The 24896-nt window shown below is 48.2% G+C and overlaps 1 protein-coding gene across 1 annotated transcript in view; it reads left to right on the top strand.

Annotated features, from left to right (window-relative positions):
* Window positions 1–13891: 13891 nt before the first annotated feature.
* IDO2 (indoleamine 2,3-dioxygenase 2) overlaps window positions 13892–24896 on the top strand; it is an 89630-nt gene continuing 78625 nt past the window's right edge. The window contains exons 1-2 of the mRNA XM_063931881.1: window positions 13892–14049; window positions 19874–19969. Coding sequence (XP_063787951.1) covers window positions 13981–14049; window positions 19874–19969 — 165 coding nt within the window. The 5' untranslated portion in view covers window positions 13892–13980. The remainder of the gene's footprint in view (window positions 14050–19873; window positions 19970–24896) is intronic.

The following is a 24896-nucleotide window of genomic DNA, read 5'->3' as shown; positions in this document are numbered from 1 at the left end:
AGGACTAGGTTATGCATCGGAGGGGTACGCTTTGATAAATAGGTGGGTTTTCAGTGCCCTTTTGAAGCTTTGCTAGGTCGGGGAGAGTCTAATGGAGCTGGGGAGCGCATTCCACTGAAGGGGTGCGGCATGGGCCAAATCTTGAACTCGTTCATGGGAAGCAGTGACCAGGGCAGAGGAGAGGCGACTGTCTTTGGCCGACTGTAGGGGGCGGGAGGGAGTATAAAGGGAGAGGAGGATGGAGATGTAGGGATCAGTGGAATTAGAGATGGTCTTGTATGTGAGGGTGAGGAGTTTGAAAAGGCTTCTGTAGGGGAATGGGAGCCAGTGTAGATTTTGTCGAAGGTGAGTGGCAGATGTGGAGTGACGGGAGAGGAAGATGAGCCTAGCTGCGGAGTTGAGGACAGATTGGATGGGAGCAAGTGAGGCCAGTGAGGAAAACATTGCAGTAGACGAGTCATAAGATGACCAGTGAGTGGATGATAAGTTTAGTTGCACTCTGGGAGAGAAATGGCCTGATGCGAGCAATGTTGCGTAGCTGGATCCGACAGGATTGTGCCAGAGCTTGGATGTGGGGTGCAAAGGAGAGGGAAGAGTCAAGAGTGACGCGCAGGCAGCGGAGTTGGGGAACGGGGGGGATGATTGTGTTGTCAACAGTGATAGAGATGTTTGCAAAATCTTGGAGGCAGGAATAGGAGAAGGTAATCCGTTTTCAGGAGAGGCGTCATGCATTTGTGGAGACAAGTGGGTGTACGGGCGTTAAAAGGAAGATTACGTCAAAGGTATACAGTATGAGTGTGAGAAACTTGAACTGGATTCTGAAGGGGAGCCAGTGTAGGGCTGTAAGAGAGGAGGCAGATGAGTCGGGCACTCCAGATTGGTGTGGAGAGAGGCGGAGAGGCCAGATAGGAGGAGATAACAGTAGTCCATTCTGGAGATGACCAGTGCTGGCCGACATATCGGCCGTTCTCTTGAACGGCCGATATATTGCGGGTCCGTTGGCCAGTGTGTACGGCCGATACGTCTGTGAACTCCGTCGTTCAGACGTATCGCGTCGGCCCCGCAGCACTGCCGATGGCCAATATATCTACCGATATAATGGCGCGTCGCTGTGTGTGTACACATGCTGCGGCGGTCGGCGGTGATTGACAGCTGAACTGGGCGGGCGTGTGTACACGCCCGCCCAGTTCATGACGTCAGTCCCCGACGGATCGGGCAGTGTGTATACTCAACACACTGCCCGATCCGTCCATAGATATATCTGCCGATCAATTGATCGGCAGATATAGCTTCCAGTGTGTACCTACCTTTAGTAGCATCCGGGGTGAGAGAGGCTCTGATTTTTGGGATGGAAACAGCAGGAAGTACACTTCATTTAGCACCATATTATAGTGCATTGTGATGCAGTGTACCTGTGTTGTCTCTGCTGACTTTTTCCATGACTTCAGATGTGGGAAGATCATATATTCACTCCACACAATGTTTGCTCACTGGATTTAAAGATTTAGATAAGGCTATGGTATGGTATTAAGTGCACAGCAAGCATTCCAACAAGGTTTAAAGGTCACTAATTGCACATATTTTCCACGTCTTCTAAATGGGATATATATACATTTTTTGCATTTTCATTTTTCATTTAACTGATATATTTATAAGCATAAAATGCTGATGGCAGCGATAAACCCAAACTAGCCTCATCTTTCTGTACAGTAGCACTGTTCTCTGCTGGTTACACACTACAGTATGTTAGCCATGGGTGTATGTAGAATGGGAGCACCCTGCACCCATAGACTCATACAGTTAGATTTGGGTGGGTTATTTTATTTCTGTGCAGGGTTAATACTGGCTGCTTTATTTTTACACTGCAAATTAGATTGCAGATTGAACACACCACACCCAAATCTAACTCTCTCTGCACATGTTATATATGCCTCCCCTGCAGTGCACATGGTTTTGCCCAGTGCCGTAACTAGACATTTTAGCGCTGTGTGAAAGAAACAGCATCGGCGCCCCCCCCCCCAATATATATACAAAACAGGGCCATTGCGCACATCAGGCGCGTGCCAAAACTATAGGAGCAAGACCACAGAGCTCCCTTTCACACATTATGGCAGCAAAGCCCCCCTTTTTTTACACATTAGGCAGGGTCCCCATTTTTACACATTACGGCAGCAGAGTGTCCCCTTTTTTACACATTACGGCAGCAGAGTGTCCCCTTTTTTACACATTACGGCAGCAGAGTGTCCCCATTTTTACACATTACGGCAGCAGAGTGTCCCCATTTTTACACATTATGGCAGCAGAGTGTCCCCTTTTTTACACATTACGGCAGCAGAGAGTCCCCTTTTTTTACACATTTGGGCAGCAGAGAGTCCCCTTTTTTACACATTAGGGATAGAGAGTCCCCTTTTTTACACATTAGGGCAGTAGAGTCCTCCTTTTTACACATTAAGCATGCAGGGTCCCCTGTTTACACATTAGGCAGCAGATTCCTCTTTTTACACATTAAGCAGGCAGAGTCTCATTTTACACATTAGGAAGCAGAGTCCCCCTTTTTACATGAGATAGAGAGAGAAAGTGTGTGTGTGTAAGTGTGTGTGTGAGTGTGACAGTGTTTGTGTGTGTAAGTATTATACTTAACTGTGACCAGCTGGCAGAGTGGCAGGCCTCTCTTCTTCTCCTTCCTGGCCTCCTCCTCCTCCTCCCCCAGCTCTCAACTCCTCGCAGTGCAGTCTCTCCCGAGTTGCAGGGGGTGGCGATCCGGCATCCAGAGGCGAACATTTACGTCCCGGGACTCGGGAACCAGAGCTGCTGCTCCTCCATCCTCTCTCCCCCGCGGCCGCTTCCCCGGCGTGATGCAGTTAGGGAGCAGAAAGGGTAGCAGAGAGAGTGGGTGTAGGGATCAGTGAATGAGGGGAGCAGAGAGTTGGTGTAGGGAGCAGAGAGAGTGGGTGTAGGAAGCAGGGAGTGTGAGGAGCAGGGAGAGTGGGTGTAGGGTGCAGAGAGGGTGGGTGTAGGGAGCAGAGAGGGTGGGTGTAGGGAGCAGAGAGTGGGTGTAGGGAGCAGAGAGAGTGGGTGTAGGAAGCAGGGAGTGTGAGGAGCAGGGAGAGTGGGTGTAGGGAGCAGAGAGGGTGGTTGTAGGGAGCAGAGAGAGGGTGGGTGTAGGGAGCAGAGAGAGGGTGGGTGTAGGGAGCAGAGAGAGTAGGTGTAGGAAGCAGCGAGTGTGAGGAGCAGAGAGGGTGGGTGTAGGGAGCAGAGAGGGTGGGTGTAGGGAGCAGAGAGGGTGGGTGTAGGGAGCAGAGAGGGTGGGGAGCAGAGAGTGCATGTAGAAAGCAGTGAGTGTGAGGAGCAGAGCAAGTGGGTGTAGGGAGCAGAGAGGGTGGGTGTAGGGAGCAGAGTGGGTGTAGGGCGCAGAGTGAGGGGAACAGAGCAAGTGGGTGTAGGGAGCAGAGAGGGTGGGTGTAAGGAGCAGAGAGGGTGGGTGTAGGGAGCAGAGAGGGTGGGTGTAGGAAGCAGGGAGTGTGAGGAGCAGGGAGAGCGGGTGTAGGGAGCAGAGAGTGGGTGTAGGGAGCAGTGAGGGTAAGTGTAAGGATCAGTGAGTGATGGGAACAGAGCAAGTGTGTGTAGGGAGCAGAGAGCGGGCATAGGGAGCAGAGAGTGGGTGTAGGGAGCAGTGAGAGTGGGTGTAGGAAGCAGGGAGTGTGAGGAGCAGGGAGAGTGGGTGTAGGGTGCAGAGAGGGTGGGTGTAGGGAGCAGAGAGTGGGTGTAGGGAGCAGAGAGAGTGGGTGTAGGAAGCAGGGAGTGTGAGGAGCAGGGAGAGTGGGTGTAGGGAGCAGGGAGGGTGGGTGTAGGGAGCAGGGGGTGGGTGTAGAGAGCAGAGAGAGTGGGTGTAGGAAGCAGGGAGTGTGAGGAGCAGGGAGAGTGGGTGTAGGGTGCAGAGAGAGTGGGTGTAGAGAGCAGAGAGGGTGTAGGGAGCAGAGAGAGTGGGTGTAGGAAGCAGGGAGTGTGAGGAGCAGGGAGAGTGGGTGTAGGGAGCAGAGGGTGGGTGTAGGGAGCAGAGAGAGTGGGTGTAGGAAGCAGGGAGTGTGAGGAGCAGGGAGAGTGGGTGTAGGGAGCATAGAGGGTGGGTGTAGGGAGCAGAGAGGGTGGGTGTAGGGAGCTGAGAGGGTGGGGAGCAGAGAGTGCATGTAGGAAGCAGTGAGTGTGAGGAGCAGAGCAAGTGGGTGTAGGGAGCAGAGAGGGTGGGTGTAGGGAGCAGAGTGGGTGTAGGGCGCAGAGTGAGGGGAACAGAGCAAGTGGGTGTAGGGAGCAGAGAGCGGGGATAGGGAGCAGAGAGCGGGTGTAAGGAGCAGAGAGGGTGGGTGTAGGGAGCAGAGAGGGTGGGTGTAGGAAGCAGGGAGTGTGAGGAGCAGGGAGAGCGGGTGTAGGGAGCAGAGAGCGGGTGTAGGGAGCAGAGTGGGTGTAGGGAGCAGTGAGGGTAAGTGTAAGGATCAGTGAGTGATGGGAACAGAGCAAGTGTGTGTAGGGAGCAGAGAGTGGGTGTAGGGAGCAGTGAGTAAGGGGAACAGAGCAAGTGGGTGACACTGAGGGGAGCAGAGAGACTGGGGTGTAGGGAACAGTGTGTGTCAGTGTGGAGCTGCCAGTGCCGAGCTAAGTGTGCGTTATGCTGCGGCTGCCACTTGTAACCTCCCCCCTCTGCCTCCGTCTCTATTACTCACCCCACACACTGCCTCGGTCCGCTCCTATGCTTCTTCCGGCTCCCGCCGCCGAGTTCAAGGCAGAGCTCCGGAGATCGGAGCTCTGCACATCACCGGCGGGTGGGCGGCGGCCGGCCAGACGGCCGGCCGCAAACTAATTACTGCGGGAGGTGGTGGCGGGGAAGGGCGGAGAGCGAGTGTGCCGGTTGCGCCTGCAGTGCCCATGCGGCACACACGTCGTTACGGCACTGGTTTTGCCCATCTGCTAAAAAAAATCCTGCTGCGATCAACTTTGAATTACCCCCTATGTGGACACACCAGACTTCAAAGACATTGCAGAGAGCTTTGGGACGCTACACTGGTGGTGGTGCAGAAAGCTATGGGAGTCTACAATGGTGGTGCTGAGAGCTATGGGAGGCTACACTGGTGGTTCAGAGAGCTATGGGAGTCTACAATGGTGGTGCAGAGAACTATGGGAGGCTACAATGGTGGTGCAGAGAGCTATGGGAGGCTACACTGTCTGGTGGTGCAGAGAGCTATGGGAGGCTACACTGGTGGTAGTGCAGAGCGCTATGGGAGGCTACACTGGTGGTGGTGCAGAAAGCTATGGGAGGCTGCACTGTCTGGTGGTGCCGAGAGCTATGGGAGGCTACACTGGTGGTAGTGCAGAGCGCTATGGGAGGCTACACTGGTGGTGCAGAGAGCTATGGGAGGCTACAATGGTTGTGCAGAGAGCTATGGGAGGCTACACTGGTGGTGCAGAGAGCTATGGGAGGCTACACTGGTGGTAGTGCAGAGCGCTATGGGAGGCTACATGGTCTGGTGGTACAGAGCTATGGGAGTCTATACTGTCTACTGGTACAGAGAACTATGGGAGACTACACTGGTGGTACAGAGAGCTATGGGAGGCTACACTGTCTGGTGGTGCAGAGAGCTATGGGAGGCTACACTGGTGGTAGTGCAGAGCACTATGGGAGGCTACACTGGTGGTGGTGCAGAGCGCTATGGAAGGCTACACTGGTGGTGGTGCAGAGAGCTATGGAAGGCTACACTGGTGGTGGTGCAGAAAGCTATGGGAGGCTACACTGTCTGGTGGTGCCGAGAGCTATGGGAGGCTACACTGGTGGTAGTGCAGAGCACTATGGGAGGCTACACTGGTGGTGCAGAGAGCTATGGGAGGCTACAATGGTGGTGCAGAGAGCTATGGGAGGATACACTGTCTGGTGGTGCAGAGAGCTATGGGAGGCTACACTGGTGGTAGTGCAGAGCGCTATGGGAGGCTACACTGGTGGTGGTGCAGAGAGCTATGGAAGGCTACACTGGTGGTGGTGCAGAAAGCTATGGAAGGCTACACTGTCTGGTGGTGCCGAGAGCTATGGGAGGCTACACTGATGGTAGTGCAGAGCGCTATGAGAGGCTACACTAGTGGTGGTGCAGAGAGCTATGGAAGGCTACACTGGTGGTGGTGCAGAAAGCTATGGAAGGCTACACTGTCTGGTGGTGCCGAGAGCTATGCGAGGCTACACTGGTGGTAGTGCAGAGCGCTATGGGAGGCTACACTGGTGGTGCAGAGAGCTATGGGAGGCTACAATGGTAGTGCAGAGAGCTATGAGAGGCTACACTGGTGGTGCAGAGAGCTATGGGAGGCTACACTGGTGGTAATGCAGAGCGCTATGGGAGGCTACATGGTCTGGTGGTACAGAGAGCTATGGGAGTCTATACTGTCTACTGGTGCAGAGAACTATGGGAGACTACACTGGTGGTACAGAAAGCTATGGGAAGCTTCACTGTCTGGTGGTGCAGAGAGCTATGGGAGGCTACACTGGTGGTGCAGAGAGCTATGGGAGGCTACACTGGTGGTGCAGAGAGCTATGGGAGGCTACACTGGTGGTGCAGAGAGCTATGGGAGGCTACACTGGTGGTGCAGAGAGCTATGGGAGGCTACACTGGTGGTGCAGAGAGCTATGGAAGGCTACACTGGTGGTGCAGAGAGCTATAGGAGGTTACACTGTCTGGTGGTGCAGAGAGCTATGGGAGGCTACACTGGTGGTGCAGAGAGCTATGGAAGGCTACACTTGTGGTGCAGAGAGCTATAGGAGGTTACACTGTCTGGTGGTGCAGAGATATGGGAGGCTACACTGTCTACTGGTGCAGAGAACTATGGGAGACTACACTGGTGGTACAGAAAGCTATGGGAAGCTTCACTGTCTGGTGGTGCAGAGAGCTATGGGAGGCTACACTGGTGGTGCAGAGAGCTATGGGAGGCTACACTGATGGTGCAGAGAGCTATGGAAGGCTACACTGGTGGTGCAGAGAGCTATGGGAGGTTACACTGTCTGGTGATGCAGAGAGATATGGGAGGCTACACTGGTGGTGGTGCAGAGCCCAAACTGCATGCGCAGCTGTATGAATACAGCTGTATGATTTGGTTCTGGACCACCAACCCGAGGCACCCCTGCAAGAGCCTTACAGAACCCAAGGTACCTAGGCACACAGCAGGGAACGCAGGCTGAAGCCCTGTGCCTGGCATGCGGGGCAGACTATCTGTGTGCTGGGCGTTCTCCCGCATATCACAGATTTTGATCTGCCGGCACAATCGATGGAATAAAATCATCCCATAAATCATCTTTTCAGGCCACTCTCATAAATAGGTCTCTTAGGTCACAGAGCCTAATTCAGACCTGATCGCAGCAGCAAAGTTGTTCTGTAATGAAAAAGGCAAAACCATGTGCAGTGCAGGTGGGGCAGATATAACATGTGCAGAAAAAGTTAGATTTGGGTGGGGTGTGTTCAAACTGAAATCTAAATTGCAGTGTAAACGTAAAGCAGCCAATATTTACCCTGCACAGAAATAAAATAACCCACCCAAATCTAAATTTCTCTGCACATATAATATATATGCCCCCCTGCAGTGCACATGGTTTTGTCCATTAGAGAACAATGTTGCTGCTGCGGTCAAGTCTGAATTAGGCCCATAATTCAGAGTTGTACACAAACCCGATAGCTGTGGCAATTGTTGTGTGGATCACCAGATATCAGCTAATCAGCCCCGACGATTGTATAGGTGTGTATGCAGAAGCTTTAGCCAATAAATTACTCGAGAAGTCTCTTGCAATTGTCAGATCTGGAGGCCGCATCTTACGCGAAGTATAGCCGTCCTCTCAACCCTATAGAAGAAAGTACACACTGAGCTAGTTCTAGCTCAGTGTGTGCAGGATTACCGGGGGTCCAGCTGGTTACACACTACTTGGCTGATCGGGAGCATGTAACCCAGTCAGTGGAGTGATCACAAAGGTGTGCAGCCACCTTTAATCAGATGGAAGATGTTCTTGCAATTGATTTAATGCTGTGACCTCGGACACAGCAGCGGATCACACAAGCATGCAGGGTCTATTAACACAAGATTCCTCCTGCAATATTAGCATATTTGCACACAGCAGCTGCGTTCTCTGCGCCCACCTCTGAATCACCCCTTTAGTGCCTTATTGGGAGAGGGTAGAAGAAAGGGTATGTTTAGGGTTATAAAGGCGGAAGAGGAAAACCCAATCAGAGCCATATCCTTGGTTCCAGGATAGCAAGGCAAAATTGGGGAAACAATTTTGAGCATTATATTAACGTATACAGTAATATAACACACATATAATTAGAAAACCATTGAACATTTGTTAGATAAAAGCAATGATAGAATAGAGGATTTAGGGATCTCTCATCACAGGTAAGGCACACTGAAACTAGGGGATAGTCAACCCTGCCATCATCATGCCCTGTGACCAGTGGTACAGCACTTCTCAGACTGGTCTACAGTTTGTAGAGATCTGCGGTTCTATAGAAGGAGAGTGTCCACTTTTTTTAAATAATTGAAGCCATGGTTAAGTGAGGAGATAAGGTGTCAGCAGCCATTCTCATTTGGTAACTGCATCCATATAAAATCTGCGTATCTAATAGCTCTATAGCGTATACAGTAGGGGGCCCAGACCAAAAAAATCAGGTACTGCATCTTTAAGAATTTGTTCCTTCACTTGAAAAACAACCCCTCTGGGGCTGAATTTGGCATAGAGGATCTGTGGATTTGATGAATTGGTAGATCAAGCTATGAGGCTGGGCCGGGGACAGGAGGGTTAGAGAAGATTTACTACTGACCGCAGTTCTCCAGGACTGATTTGTGCACAAAGGCTCCAGATTTTAATATGGTTTTGCCCTCTAAATTTCCTGTCTTGTCTGGAATGGCGAGGAGAGCTTGGGTTAGCTCTCCTTGATAGTGGTTCAGTAAGCTTAATCTCCAGATGGTTGGGGCAGATGAAACATGTGTGGAGAGATTTAGATACCAGTGTAAAAATAAAACTGTACAGCATTTATAGGCTACATGCAAAAGCAGCCAGTATTTACCCTGCAGGCGAATAAATAAATAATTGTATTGTCACACCTTGCAGTGAAACATGGTCTGTCCAGGTTCACAGCTACTTGCAACTTTTTGCTTTACTCCCAACTCCGAACCGGACCCAGAGTCATCTCACTGAGTTCTTGGAGTCTGTACCTATATCAGCCTTGAAAAATGCAAGTAGTGATTACATTGATTGCCCGGACTGTCCGTGGTTGATCTGCTAACCACTATGCGAAGTCTCCACTTATTGCAGGACTTGGTGACATGGAGAATGGGACCCATATTGGTCATACTCTGCTCCTTTGCCATCTTGTGGCTTTGAGTAAATGAAGGCTGCATAGGCATGAAATGATATAAGGGGTCTTTGGTTTGTGATGGGTTAATGAGAGAGCTTTTGCTAGTTAGATTAGCCTCCCTCTTGGGTGGTGTTGTTATTAGCCTGTCAGGGTGTGTAGGGGAGGTAACAGTAATGGGGTATATAGATAGGGAGGCAGCAGCAGCACTTCCTTTTGGGTTCCTGGAAATCCCGCCCACCCTCCCCTTTTTTGTTTTGATGATGCTCTCTGATTTGGCTACTATTTGTCTTTCAATTTCAATTTAGCTTTCGGCGGGAAGGCACTTTTGACCAGCGACCACATGGGGCATAAATGGTCTTTGAGGGGCAACTACCCTTTCCAAGGACGGCTAGTGAGTTCTGCCAGTATGGGGGGGGACGATGGGCATTTTCGTAGGAAATGGTCACGCTATGCCATAGTAAAGGGTAGTGTTTGCCTTATCAGGACAGGTTATGCTTTTGGCCGGATGAGGCGTTTAAGTCGACTCATATCATAAAGTTGGGGCTTTTAAGTCGCCGCCATTATTATATAACATCAATTGGCTAGAGCTGGTCATCAAGCGCTTTCCTAGCCATCCTTTACCAGAAGGGTCATTCCACTTAATAAATACATTAATGACCTTTTAAAACGTATTGTGTCTGTGTCATTTATTTTAGAAGATAAGCTAGCTTAATGGTTATGCAAAGCAGTGACGTGCGGTGGAGTCAATGGCTGGGGAGGCACTGGCTTCTCAAGTACATCCACAGTCGCACAAGAACACAAACCGCAACTCACTTTTTAGGGAAAGCAAATACATTAGAGTACACGGGGGGTGGACTGGTACTGCAGCAATTGTGTATATACTGTGATTACAGGACAGATCGCAAAGTACCCAGAGAGCAGCCAGGCCTGGTTCCAAAACTACTGGCATTCTGAGCGAGATCTTTTGAAGCACCCCCTCTCCCCCCAATGTGCGCAATGAAGACGCACGCACACCTAGGAAAGTGGGACTAGCCTCGTAATTATATATTGTTATCAAATTTTAAATATATATACCGTATTATCATCACCCCCTACACACACAATTGGCAGTCTTACACATAGTACTTTAGCCAACCCCTGGGGAGGTTAGGTTTAGGCTGCGGGGAGGGAGGGATAGGTTTAGGTAACACCACAGGGAGGTTAGGAACTATAGGGGGAGGTTAGGGTTAGGCTGTGGGAAGGGAAGGTTAGGGGAGAACACCCTCAACTCACCCCTCTCGGCATTGTAAACTTCAGGATCCCGGCGTCGGGCTTCTGATCGCTGGGATCCCAAGCGCTGGCATCTCATCCTGAATCCCTCACTACAAGTGGTCCAAAAAGCTAAATGCTATACTGTACAATCTCCTCTAATCTCCCACCACCAATTTGGGGCCCCAGCCTCACCACCTGCTGCTTCTCCGTGGTCCCTGCAGAGCCCAGAGCTCACAGGCTCTTGGGTGCCAGTGCTGTGCTCAGGGCATAGGTGTAGTAGCTGCGTTCCATCCTCTCAGCCAAGCCGAGGTCAGCAGGAGCAGCTCACTTACTAGCACCCCCCATCCCCTCTCCGGCATCACTGATACCCAGATAAGGCTGCAAAGACGAAGTCTGGGGATCCGGGTAGGGACAAGTGGAAGTACCTAATCTGATCTGTGGCGGTGGGCCCTCTCCAGAGATCACAAGGAAGAGCAGTCTGGGCTGGAGCAGGCAGCGCTGGGACCCGTACAGAAGCCTCCGCCAGGAGATTGCAGCAGGCATTGGGGCTTCTGTCTGAGAGAGAGCGGAGGAGGAGAGCGCCGCCGCACAATTTTTTCCCTGGGTCTGGGCTTACCGCCGCTGCCACCGTGCAGATTAGCTGCTGCTGCATGGCGACACTTGGCTCTGCCCCCTCCCCGGTTCTTCTACCTGTAAATCACCGGGAGCTGGCAGGTGATGGCGGGTGCTAGCAGACTCCCTCCGGTAGGACAGAAGTCAGGGGGAAATGAAGAGAGGGGAGCTCTGAGTCCCTTCCTTGTCCTGCCACTGTGTATTGGTGATTGGGCCAGCGGATCCAGCACTGGATCCGCTGTCCAATCAAATGTGCCTCGCTAGCAGGGGCTTGCTTTCCCTGCCAGCGAGGCACTTACATAAGTGCCGCTATCATTGTTTTTTGTAATGGGCTTTTTCAGCCCAGTGCTTGGCCCTGCCCCCAGCTTTATCCCCCGTTCCCACTGTCTACCCACTGTCAGTGTCTACGGGAGGCACTTGCTATCAGTGCCTCCCAAACTAGTTTCATAAACTAAAATTATTACAATAATATAAACAGAATACATATGACACAGAATATGTGTCATATGTATCTTTTTGTATTATTTTAATCATTAATGAATGACAGGGGAGGCACTGCCTCCCCTGACTGCACGTCCCTGATGCAAAGGTAATCACAATAAATCAATAGACACCTTATAGAACTGCACTGCCCCGGGTTTATACAACTGCTGAACAATTTTGGAATTGTACCTCTCAGAAATGGTAAGATAGGAAGTCTTCTGTGTGAGATTCATGATTTCTCTACTTTTCAGTGGTTTTACAGAGGTAATTGCTTATTCTGTAATGGAAAGCTAAAGCATCATGTTGTCATTAACCCAGATTTAGACAAATTACAAATGAGTCATTATCCCCATCCTCACCATTACCACCACCATGACTTAGCGGTGAGGTGCCCAGATTCTGTAGAACCTGGCATATAACATGTATGAAAACAACAAACCTAAAACATGTATGTGGGTACTACTGAGCAGACTAATAAACGCACGGATGCAGTTATCCTAGCAAATTTAGCATGGGCATGTCAGGGGGCATAACCGGTAGATGGGGGTAGAGGACCTGGCCTGCAAAATCTTACTTCCTAGAGGGAAGGTGAAGAGAAGATGGTAGGTTCAAGCAGAACTACCATCAGAAAATGTGGGGCCCGGGACTCACAAATTAGGCAGGATGCACCCCACCCTAAAGTGGGTGGAGCTACAGCAGGTGAGGTGGGGGCATCAATTTGGTTTTATAAACCAATTAAAAAAAAAAAAGGGATGCAAGGTAGGGAGGGCTGGGTCTGGGGGCACAGGACAGGGAGGGAAGTGCAGGGACAGGTAGGGCTGGACCTATTGGGGACACAGGGATGGCTAGTGTTGAGGAGGGGATGGGGCACAGGGCAGGGATGGTTGGACCTTAATGGGGGCAGGGAAGGCTTGACATGGGGGGGACAGGACAGGGAATGCTGGACCTGGGGGGTGGCACATTACAGGTAATGCTGAACCTGTGGGGCACAGGGCAGGTAGGGCTAGGCTAAGGGGAAGTGCAGGGACAGGGAGGGCTGGACCTATTGGGACACAGGGATGACTAGTGGGGGGGGGGGCAGAGGGCAGGAAAGGCTTGACCTGGGGGGTGGCACATTACTGGGAATGCTGAATCTGGAGGACCCAGGGCAGGAAGTGCTGGACCTTGGCAGGGGGGCAAAGGTCATACACTAAGGCATGCACCTGGACCATGATGGGAGGTGGCCGTCTTCGGCATTTCAAATTCAGTGCCGGCCACAGGTCAATAACAGCTAGCGGCCCAGAGGCCAATCAGGAGTAGCTGCAGCAGAAGCTCCTGATGAGCTGGTGATCCGCAAGCTGCGATTGCCAGTTGTCTGTGGAATGGATGTGGCGCCCATTTTCCTATTGCGTATGTACAAAATTCTGGGAAAATGGACACAGCGCAATTTTCCAAGGGATTTGTGCAGCGCTGCTTCTATCAAAGGAATGGGTGCAGGTTGTGCGATGTGGGCCCCCCTGGACCCATGGGCCCGTGTGCACCTATTGTATTCCTGGTGCATCTTGCTCCTGTTACTTGCACAAGGAAGGAGCTGCATTGGCTACTTGAGTTTGTCACATTCACATCTGCGACCAACTCGGAAGAATCGGTAGTACAACTTTTACCGGTCGCATTTGTTTTGTTTACGTTTGCATCCAACTCTGATATGACCCTGTATGTGTATATTTAAACAAGGACTCATTGCAGCAATGGAGAGAGTGAGCTCTGTAACCTGATATAAGCCCCTCAATATCTTCTAAGACAGCAGGGTATGGATCAATCAATATGTAACTTTTCAGCTCCTAATGAGAGAGATAGACACACACGCACGCACGCACGCACGCACGCGCGTGCGCTATATACAGTATGTCTGGTTAATAAATGACCCTTTGTAATCACTATGAACACAATAGGGATTAAAGAGGAGATGCAATCTCTCATTGATCTCACATAGTGTAAGGTGTCAGTAATTATTGGCGGCGGCGCACCTTGTTATCTGTCACAATGGGATATAACTGGGGTTGGTATGTATTTGTTCCTGACCGGCATTTTGTTACTCATTATTAAAGAGACTCAGACTCATTCGGATTATGCCAGATCCTCTCTCATATCAGGTAGTTCATTAGACTCTGACCCTGCAGGCTCATCAGCACTGAGCCTCTCTTAAAAAGGACGGGGTAGTGAGCCGTCACAAGTGCTCAGGACAGAGGGAGTAGAGGAGCTCAGTACCTTAGAGGGGTAAATGGAAAGCCAATCACTGGCAGACTGCTACGTCTCCGCGGAATATGGATTCATACTCCAGGACCCTCTGGTGAGATAAAGCCACTTGTACTTCTGTATCTGTTGTACTTATCTGTATTTTCCTAATACTACAGTGTACAGACAGTACTATTAGTTCTGGGGCCAGCTAATAAGTTTTGAGGACCCAGTGTTCTGTGGGCAATTCAGATGCCACCTGTCTGATTTCTCCAATCTTCATATTCTGCTTTAGGCCAACAAAATGACCAGCAATCTATGAGATGTATATTCGGCTAAATACTGTATCATGATCTGCCATGGTGAGCTAATTTGACTGACAATCGTCCACTTCTATCCAATCAGTTCACTCACGTGTCAAGTTGGTCACCGATCTGCCCACATTTGGGGGCTTTTGTGTTTGGTTTCTTTTTGCAGATTTGCTTCCATTTGTGATATAAAATGGGCACATACCCTGACCATTACAGCTATATAGGCGGTTTGGGATACAGTCGTTAGTTCGACACAGCTTAGGGCGACAGTCATTAGGTTGACCACTGAAGGTCGACATGGTCATTAGGTTGACATTTACTAGGTCGACAGGTCAAAAGGTCGACATGAGTTTTTCACATTTTTTAATTTTTTTTAAATTTTTCCATACTTTACAATCCACGTGGACTACGATTGGAACGATAATCTGTGCCGAGTGAAGTGAGGCACCTTGCCTGAAGCATGGCAAGCGGACACGGTGCACTAATTGGGGTTCCCCGTCACTTTACGAAGAAAACAACACCAAAAAAGTCCAAAAATTAATGTCAACCTTTTCACCTGTTGACTTAGTACATGTCGACATAATGCCCATGTCGACCTTCAGTGGTCGACCTAATGACTGTCAAACCATACACGGCGGTTTGGTGGGTTACAGGTTCTGTTCCCACTCTATGGGGGTCGTGGACACCTACGAGTGTGAATAGCCCCTGTTAGCCGGTATTCCAGCTGGCGGTATTGTCAGAAGTCGGGATCCCAGCATCGGAATCTTGACCACCGGGATCCCGAATGCCGGCAATATAACTACATCCCGTTTGGTGGCATAACACTTGATCCATGGCTTTGACCAGATCCCTATCTGTGTGGGCTTAGTATGTTCTACACGTGTATGTATGTTTCCTCCGTGTTCTCCGGTTTTCTCCCACAGTTCAAAAACATACTGCTAGGTTAATTTGCTTTTGAAGGTTGGTTATGCAGACTTATTGAATGATTAAGTAATCTCTGTAAAGCAATGTATTATTTGTAGGCGCTATATAAATAACTGTTTATACCTGTACATAACAATCAAATGCCATTCCAGTCAAGCTTCTGTGAAAAACAAAATTAACACCATATTAACTGGTAATAATGACATTAAAACCATTTTCTTTTTTAATGTAATTATGCTTTGTAAAATATTTAAAGCTGGGTGGGAGGGACACAGATACAAAAGGCTGATTAAAGTGCAGGTTGTTTTGGCGGCAGCCCGGAACCCAGGACTGTACAGGGGCTGTGACACTGTTCATATTTGTTACTGCCAATATTGCTTTTGATGCAGAGAATAAGGGTTGATATATTTAGGTCTTGCAATTCATTTAGAAGAGCTCCTGCTGTTTATTGCAGAATATCTGGCATATAAGACTTGTGTAATACTCTCTGATCCAATCACAGTTTCAGTGCAAAAGAAGGATTGCATAATCATGAGCCGGCCTCACTCATTGGCAAACACATTATTTCTAGAGGGGGGTTTCCAAATGCATTCCACAATCTCCCACTCTGCAGAACATTGGAGCAAGTACGGGAGTCTGGGGAAGTGGTTGATGAAACTAGTACTGACCCTGGACATTTATGTACATATTGGTCTATTTATACACTGAATATATAGATTGTCTATAGTATAGGCTGTAAACATATTTAATATAAATAAGATAAGTGGTCAGGAAAAACATCCCATAATATATAAATACACATACATACATACATACAATAGAACCTGTAGGAGACAGAACTGCACGTTATAAGCACTCATTCTCTCACTGGGGTAAATTTACTAAGATGGGAGTTCTGCTTAAGATGGGGTGTTGCCCATAGCAACCAATCAGATTCTACTTCTCATTTATCTAGCACCTTCTAGAATATAATACCTGGAATCTGATTGGTTGCTATGGGTAACATCCCATCTTAACTAGAACTCCCATCTTAGTAAATTTACCCCATTATCTCTTCTTCTTGGCAGCTACTCTCTGGTTCAGTGCGGTGATTGAGGCCTCATATCCGCACACATACAGCAAACTTGGTAGAAGCAGTTGCTACCACTGGACATGTGCCATTCTGTCCCTTAAACTGCATGTTGTGGTGGCAGCTCAAGGAATCATATTATATACTGTTGCTATTGTGGTCATAATTCGAGCTGCTGGCCAAGAGGAGGGGGGTTTCCGGGCAACCAGATACCCCCCCCCCCCCCGCGTTTGCCTATGTACTGTAGTAATGTCTGTTAAATCACCTGTTGCTTACTTAACGCCACTGTTGCTGTGAGCACCATACCCCCTGCACCACCAATGAGCGATGTGTAGGAGTGTGAGTTGACTTTGGTCATTCATAAAAAAAAATCTTTTATTCCAGACTCCTGCAGCAATAAATAGGAGGTCATACATGTTATATTATGTAAAATGTAAATCCTCTGCTTCATGTTATTATATGTAATTGTTTGTATCATGACCCCTCAATGTCCATTGCTGCATAATATTTCAGCACTTTATAAATAAATAATAATAATAAACTGCATTTCCATTTTCTGCCTTTCCATTACATGGGGGTGTGATCATGTCACAACCCTCTGCCTCCAGGGGTGAGTCTAACATCCGCTTCCTTCCCCTCCTCTAACGCAGAATGGTGCTGAAACATGTGGTGAGGAGATATATGACAGCGGTTATATATGACAACTTGTATACAGTATGTTGATTGGTTTGGTTAGGATACTGCAACAGAAATGTTTGCAAAAATGACCAGAGACTGAATGTTCTACTACAGGGGCGTCCAAACTATAGCCCGTAGACCAAACGCAGCAATTCAGTACCTCCACCCCCGTAGTAACAGCAATAAACCTCAGAGAGCGTGAAGGCCACTCTGCCTATCCTGCTCAAGGGCACACAGAGATGAGGGGATACCCCCTGCCCTGAGTGGAAGCAGCAGTCCACCCTGGTATTCCACATCTAAGCCTCCCCCCTCCCCCTCCCTTGCCACAGGGTGGACAAGCCAAGGACCTGGATTGGGGTCATTATCTGAAGGTGGACCAGGGACTGTATATGAGGAGGAATCCTGAATGGGAGCAGGGTCAGGATCTAAGGAGGATAGAAAGTGAGACCAGGGCCATTATTTGAGAAGAATAGGAGGCAGGGATGGAATATGAGGAAGAGAGATACCAGGACCGTAACATGAGGATAATACGCCATTATCTGAGGGTATAGAGACCAGGGATTCTCACCTGCCAAGTCACAGCTCCTCTGTTCACATGAATACAGCAGCACGCAGCAGTGAATAAAACTGAAATCCAAAATAATGAAAAATATTTATTTGAAGATATTTTTATTAGTTTTAGGGCCCTATTTATCATGTTTCATTTTTAATATGGATGTATTAAATGAATTTTTGATGCAAACTTAGCTTTATGCTTTTGTTGTTAAATGGGCTTACGCTATCACTTGCTTTCTGGTTCAGGTCTTCTGTGAGTAATGCGCATATGTGGCCGTCACATGTATCATCGGGGTCTGACAGAACTCTCCTGTAGAATTTGCACTAGAGGATACTATAAGCTAACGCCACAATCTGGATGTTGGTTAATCTGACTGTATAGCAGCCCCCAGAGAAACCTATGGGGAATGCTTTGTGGCCGGGAATGGAGGGATATCTGCTGCGGTCCCTCTATGTTAAACCCGGAGATTCTTAATACATGCGGGTACTCCCTGACAATGGTTGTTTTCGGGGTATCTCCTGCAAATATTCTTTAATACTGTAAATATGCCTCTTAGTGTTTATTAGAATAAGATTTTCTCAGAAAAAAACAACAACCCACTATTACTTAATTGCTGGCAAATGAGAAAAAAATATGGGGGGTCATTCCGAGTTGTTCGCTCAGTAAATTTTTTCGCATCGCAGCGATTTTCCGCTTAGTGCGCATGCGCAATGTCCGCACTGCGACTGCGCCAAGTAAATTTGCTATGCAGTTAGGTATTTTACTCACGGTTTTTTCTTCGGTCTGGTGATCGTAATGTGATTGACAGGAAGTGGGTGTTTCTGGGCGGAAACAGGCCGTTTTATGGGTGTGTGCGAAAAAACGCTACCGTTTCTGGGAAAAACGCGGGAGTGGCTGAAGAAACGGAGGAGTGTCTGGGCGAACGCTGGGTGTGTTTGTGACGTCAAACCAGGAACGACAAGCACTGAACTGATCGCAGATGCCGAGTAAGTCTGGAGCTACTCAGAAACTGCTAAGAGGTGTGTGGTCGCAATTTTGAGAATCTTTCGTTCGCAATTTTAAGAAGCTAAGATTCACTCCCAGTAGGCGGCGGCTTAGCGTGTGTAAAGCTGCAAAAAGCAGCTTGCGAGCGAACAACTCGGAATGAGGGCCATGGTTCTCCATTTATTGTCATTCTCTTAATGTCGCACTTCAAGATAAAGGTTTGGCCACCCGTGGTCTACTAGTTGCAATTACCTGGTCTGCCCCATGCAGAGAGATAACCACTTTGTGATCAAGACTGGGAGCAAAACAAAGAAGCAAGTAACTTTGCACTGCAGGTGGGGCAGATGTAACATGTGCAGAGAGATTTAGATTGGGAGGAGTGAATCCAACGCAAATCTAAATTGCAGTGTTAAAATAAAGCTGTCCAGCATTTATGCAACAGCAGACAGTATTTATGGGTTGGATATGAAATACCAGGGCTGGGATGTAATGAAGTCCGAGTTCAGCGGCTGTGCGGGATGCCGACCGAACTTGGACTTTTGGTTTATCTTTGTAAATGATTGCCCCTTTAGAAAAACGTTCAAGTTTGGGTGATTCCTGCACAGTCGCTGAATTCGGACTTCATTACATCCCACCCCAAGGGTCAAAATACCACCAGCAGGATCCCAATGGTCAGAATTCTAATGGATCCTAGTGAGTATTCTAACTAAGCATAATCCTCTAGCCCTAACCCTCCTCTCCCACAGCCTAACCCCAACTGTCCCCTCCTGCAGCCTAACCATAAACCCTCCCCCTAGTGACTAACCCTAAAACTAACCCTAATACTTACCACTGGCATCGTGAGAGTCGGGATTCCGTTGTCTGGATTCTGACCATTGGGATCCTGATTACTGTATGTACAAAGTTACTAGCCTTACTCTAACTCAGAATCAGGCCCTTTGAGTGTTTGCGTTGGTGAGCGCTCTATGTAGTGGTGGATTTCCCACTAGCCACATGCCTAGGGGTGCCATTTGCTGGGGGGAGGGGCACAGCACAGTAGGCTCCCGTGCATTAGAGGATGTTTTTTTTTTTTTTGCCGCTACCAGTTATTTTTTTAAATTTGCAACTGGAAAGGGGGGAAGGGCAATGAGCTGTGGTAGGGGGCAATGTTTTTTTGTTGCGTGATGTGGTGGCAGGAGGGTAAGGCTGGCGATCTGGGTTTCATTGCATGGAAGCATCAGGGCCAACCTGACATGGAGGGGGCGAAGGAGGTAGTGTTGTGATGTGGGAGACCAATAATGTTGTGCCTATGGGCAACCTGACCCCTAACTTCACACCTGGCTCTATGAACAGAATCTGGATAAGGAATTATGTTTATGTAATATGCTTTGACAAAATAGATTTTATAACATATTTACCCCATTTATTTTGGGTACAGGACAAACTTCCTGACTATTACAAGCCCTGGATGAATATTGCAGAACATTTACCCGACTTGATTGAAACAAAGAAACTACGAGATGAAATTAAGAGGGTGAGTACGGCTGCTGTGACCAAGAATGGTTGGTTGCTGGTTGCGAGGGGGCTATGGTCATACTTGGCACACTTGTCATACTTTCATACGTCCCTTCCAGAATATACGGACGAGAGGTATGATGGTATCAATTTGCTTCACCAAGTGGGCAGTGTAAGATACATTATGGCACTAGGGGCCAGATGTATTAAGCCTGGAGAAGTGATAAAGTAGTGATAAGTGGAAGGTGATAACACACCAGCCAATCAGCTCCTAACTGTCAGTTTCAAACCCGTGATGATTGGCTGGTGCCACTTGTCACCTTCCACTTATCCCTGCTTTATCACTTCACCAGGCTTAATACATCTGCCCTGTGTTCCTTATTACATCCCTGCCTGCTCAGTGTGGGCATGGCAAGTATTGATTTACACCATCGTGCACGTTCCCACCATGCAGCCAGCTATAAGTGTGTTTGTGGAAGTTTTGCTATAATTCAGAAGTCTTTAAACAATATGCATCTTTGCCAATCGTAAACATGCCTAGCCAGATACACAATCCTATTTTTATTTTATTTTTATAGAATGTTAAGTCTAATTACTACTGTAGTTCCAAAATTGTAAAATATCGGTAAAATCATTTCAGAAATTAATAAGCATCTGAAGACTTGTCTAGTGAATTATTTATTTATTAACAGTTTCTTATATAGCGCAGCATATTCCGTTGCGCTTTACAATTAGAATAACAGTAATTGAACAAAACTGGATAAAAACAGACAGACATAGAGGTAGGAAGGCCCTGCTCGCAAGCTTACAATCTATAGGGAAATATTGATACACAAGGATAGATGCTACGTATTGCTTAATGGTCCACCAGAATGGGTGCTTCTACACATTTTCTATTAACTTGAAAATTGAGGTGTTTACTGACACCTTTATTCATAGGAAAAAAGCATGGTAACATTTTAGTGTTTAGTGTAAATCATACATATATTACTATGGTTCCTTGCAGACTTTCTGTGGCTATATAAATGAATAAAGGCAACTGGTTGAGTGCTGTTATTCAGGTCATGAAAATATAAGGTGACTTCTGTATGGAAATAAAAATTTACAGCACAAGTTCCATTACATTTTGGCTGTTCCTAATGCACACTGATGACATCATAACTCAATAGTTATAGGCAATGACATCGTAACCTACCATTTATGCAGACATAATTTTACAGGAGTTTATATATATTCTAACATTACTTGTACATTATAAAAGAGCAACTATTAACATTAACAAATATATAGTTTTTAGTTCCCACACATTGACAAGACTTCAGATGTTTTTATTTTTATTTGCTAAGGACAGAAACGGCGCTACCATTAGGCAAACCTAGGTAACCTAGTTCACTATTGGTTAGGTGGCACCTAAACCACTGATTGAGTAACATAATAAAGTTTCTCTAACGTCCTAGTGGATGCTGGGGACTCCGTAAGGACCATGGGGAATAGACGGGCTCCGCAGGAGACATGGGCACTTTAAGAAAGAATTTAGATTCTGGTGTGCTCTGGTTCCTCCCTCTATGTCCCTCCTCCAGACCTTAGTTTGAATCTGTGCCTGGACGAGCTGGGTGCTACTTAGTGAGCTCTCCTGAGCTTGCTATAAGAAAGTATTTTGTTAGGTTTTTTATTTTCAGGGAGCTCTGCTGGCAACAGACTCCCTGCATCGTGGGACTGAGGGGAGAGAAGCAGCCCTACTCTCTGCAGATAGGTCCTGCCACTTAGGCTACTGGACACCATTAGCTCCAGAGGGATCGTACACAGGATCTCACCCTTTGTCGTCCGATCCCGGAGCCGCGCCGCGGTCCCCCTCGCAGAGCCGGAAGACAGAAGCCGGGTGAAAGAAGCAAGAAGACTTCGAAATCGGCGGCAGAAGACTCCAGTCTTCATATGAGGTAGCGCACAGCACTGCAGCTGTGCGCCATTGCTCCCACACTACACCCACATACTCCGGTCACTGAAAGGGTGCAGGGCGCGGGGGGGGGGGGGGGGGGGGGCCTGGGCAGCAATTAGAGACCTCTTTGGCAAAAGTTTGCATAATATACAGTTGGGCACTGTATATATGTATGAGCCCCCGCCAAAATTGTACATGAAAGCGGGACAGAAGCCCGCCGTCGAGGGGGCGGGGCTTCTTCCTCAGCACTCACCAGCGCCATGTTTTTTCTCCACAGCACCGCTGAGAGGAAGCTCCCCAGTCTCTCCCCTACAGTTACACGGTAGAAGAGGGTAAAAAGAGAGGGGGGCACATAATTAGGCGCAAAAATCAATATAAACAGCAGCTACTGGGTTAACATTAAGTTACTGTGTTATTCCTGGGTTAATAGCGCTGGGGTGTGTGCTGGCATACTCTCTCTCTGTCTCTCCAAAGGGCCTTATGGGGGAATTGTCTTCAGATGAGCATTCCCTGAGTGTGTGGTGTGTCGGTACGTGTGTGTCGACATGTCTGAGGTAAAAGGCTCCCCTAAGGAGGAGATGGAGCAAATATGTGTGTGAGAGGGTGTCTCCGTCGACAACGCCGACACCTGTTTGGATATGTGTAATTAAGTGCTAAGGTGAAATTATTGCACAAAAGATTAGAGAACAGACAGAAAATCTACCCATGTCTGTCCCTATGTCGCAGAGACCTTCAGAGTCTCTCAATGCTCACTATCCAAAATAATAGACACTGATATCGACACGGAGTTTGACTCCAGTGTTGACTACGATAATGCAAAGTTACAGCCAAAATGGCAGAAAAGTATTCAATACATAATTATTGTAATAAAAGATAATTTGCATATCACTGATGACTCATCTGTCCCTGACACAAGGGTACACATGTTTAAGGGGAAGAAAGCTGAGGTAAATTTCCCTCCTCTCATGATGAAAAAGAGCGGGAATCTCCAGACAAGAGACTGCAGTTTCCCACAAAGAATTCTCAGGCAGTATCCTTTCCCCACTAGGGCCAGGATATGATGGGAATCTTCCCCTAGGGTGTCACGTTTGCCCAAAAGGTAGCCCTGACGTAACAGCTATTCTCAGGGATCCTGCAGATAGCGTGCACATTCTGGTACACTACTCAGACCGGCGATTGTGTCGGCATGGGTTTATAGCGCTGTGGCAGCGTGGACAGTTACCTTATCAGCAGAGATTGAGACCCTAGTATGTATGTATATATATATATATATATATATATATGTATATATAGAGATATATATATTAAAGATGCTGTCTTAAGAGATATATATATATATATATATATATATATATATATAAAAACATGCCCAAAGAGACATGAGTATACTGGGTCCTAGAGTCAAAGCTATGTCGATTTCTGCTTGACGTGTCCTGTAGAATATGCAAGGGACAGATGATGCCGACTTAAGAGGCATATGGAAGGCTGAGGATTGTGTGGAGAAGGGTTCTCGGACCTGGTCTCCACAGCTATAGCTGGTAATTCTGATATTTTGCCTTATATTCCTGCACAGCCTAGGAAAGCACGACATTATCAAATGCAGCCTTTCGAACAAAGAAACAAGAAAGTCCGAGGTGCGTCCTTTCTTGCCAGAGGCGGGGGCAGAGGAAAGAAGCTGCACAACACAGCTAGGTCCCAGGAACAGAAGTCCTCCCCGGTCTCTACAAAATCCACTGCATGTCGCTGCGGCTCCACAGGCGGAGCTAGGCCCGGTGGGGGCACGCCTTCGTAAGTTCAGCCACAAGTGGGTTCACTCCCTGTTAGATCCCTGGGCAATAGATATTGTGTCTCAGGGATACAAGCTGGACTTTGAGAAGATGCCCCCTCACCGACGGCCCTGCCGGCTTTCCCCCACGAGAGGGAAACAGTGTTAACTGCAATTCACAAATTGTATCTTCAACAGGTGGTGGTCAAGGTTCCCCTCCTTCAACAAGGAGGGGGTTATTATTCGACCATGTTGTAGTCCCGAAACCAGACGGTTCGGTCAGACCCATATTGAATTTAAAATCCCTGAACATATACCTGAAAAGGTTCAAGTTCAAGATGGAATCGCTAAGAGCGGTCATTGCAAGCCTTAAAGGGGGAGGTTTTATGGTGACTCTGGACATAAAGGATGCATACCTTTATGTCCCCATTATATCCACCTCATCAGGCGTACCTCAGAATTGCGGTACGGGATTGTCATTACCAATTTCAGACGTTGCCGTTTGGTCTCTCCATGGCCCCGAGAATATTCACCAAGGTAATGGCGGAAATGATGGTGCTCCTGCGGAAGCAAGGTGTCTCTATTATCACGTACTTGGACGATCTCCTCATAAAAGCGAGATCAAGAGAGCAGTTGCTGAACAGCGTATCACTTTCTCTGGAAGTGTAACGGCAACACGGCTGGATTCTATATATTTCAAAGTCGCAGTTGGTTCCTACAGCTCATCTGCCTCTCCTAGGCATGGTCCTAGACACAGACCAGAAAAGGGTTTATCTCCCGATAGAGAGAGCTCAGGAGCTCGTGACACTAGTCAGGAATCTATTAAAACCAAAACAGGTGTCAGTGCATCACTGCACTCGAGTCCTGGGAAGGATGGTGGCATCATACGAGGCCATTCCCTTCGGCAGGTTCCATGCGAGGACCTTCCAATGGGACTTACTGGACAAGTGGTCCGGAGCACATCTTCAGATGCATCGGTTAATCACCCTATCCCCTAGGGCCAGGGTGTCTCTCCTGTGGTGGCTGCAGAGTGCTCACCTTCTCGAAGGTCGCAGATTCGGCATTCAGGACTGGGTCCTGGTGACCACGGATGCAAGCCTCCGAGGGTGGGGGGCAGTCACACAGGGAAGAAATTTCCAAGGGCTGTGGTCAAGTCAGGAGACTTGCCTTCACATCAACATCCTGGAACTAAGGGCCATATACAACGCCCTACGTCAAGCGGAGTCCCTGCTTCGCGACCAACCG

The sequence above is a fragment of the Pseudophryne corroboree genome, chromosome 6, assembly GCF_028390025.1.
Source record: "Pseudophryne corroboree isolate aPseCor3 chromosome 6, aPseCor3.hap2, whole genome shotgun sequence".
NCBI lineage: Eukaryota > Metazoa > Chordata > Amphibia > Anura > Myobatrachidae > Pseudophryne > Pseudophryne corroboree.
This window is presented reverse-complemented; position numbering and strand designations above follow the sequence as displayed.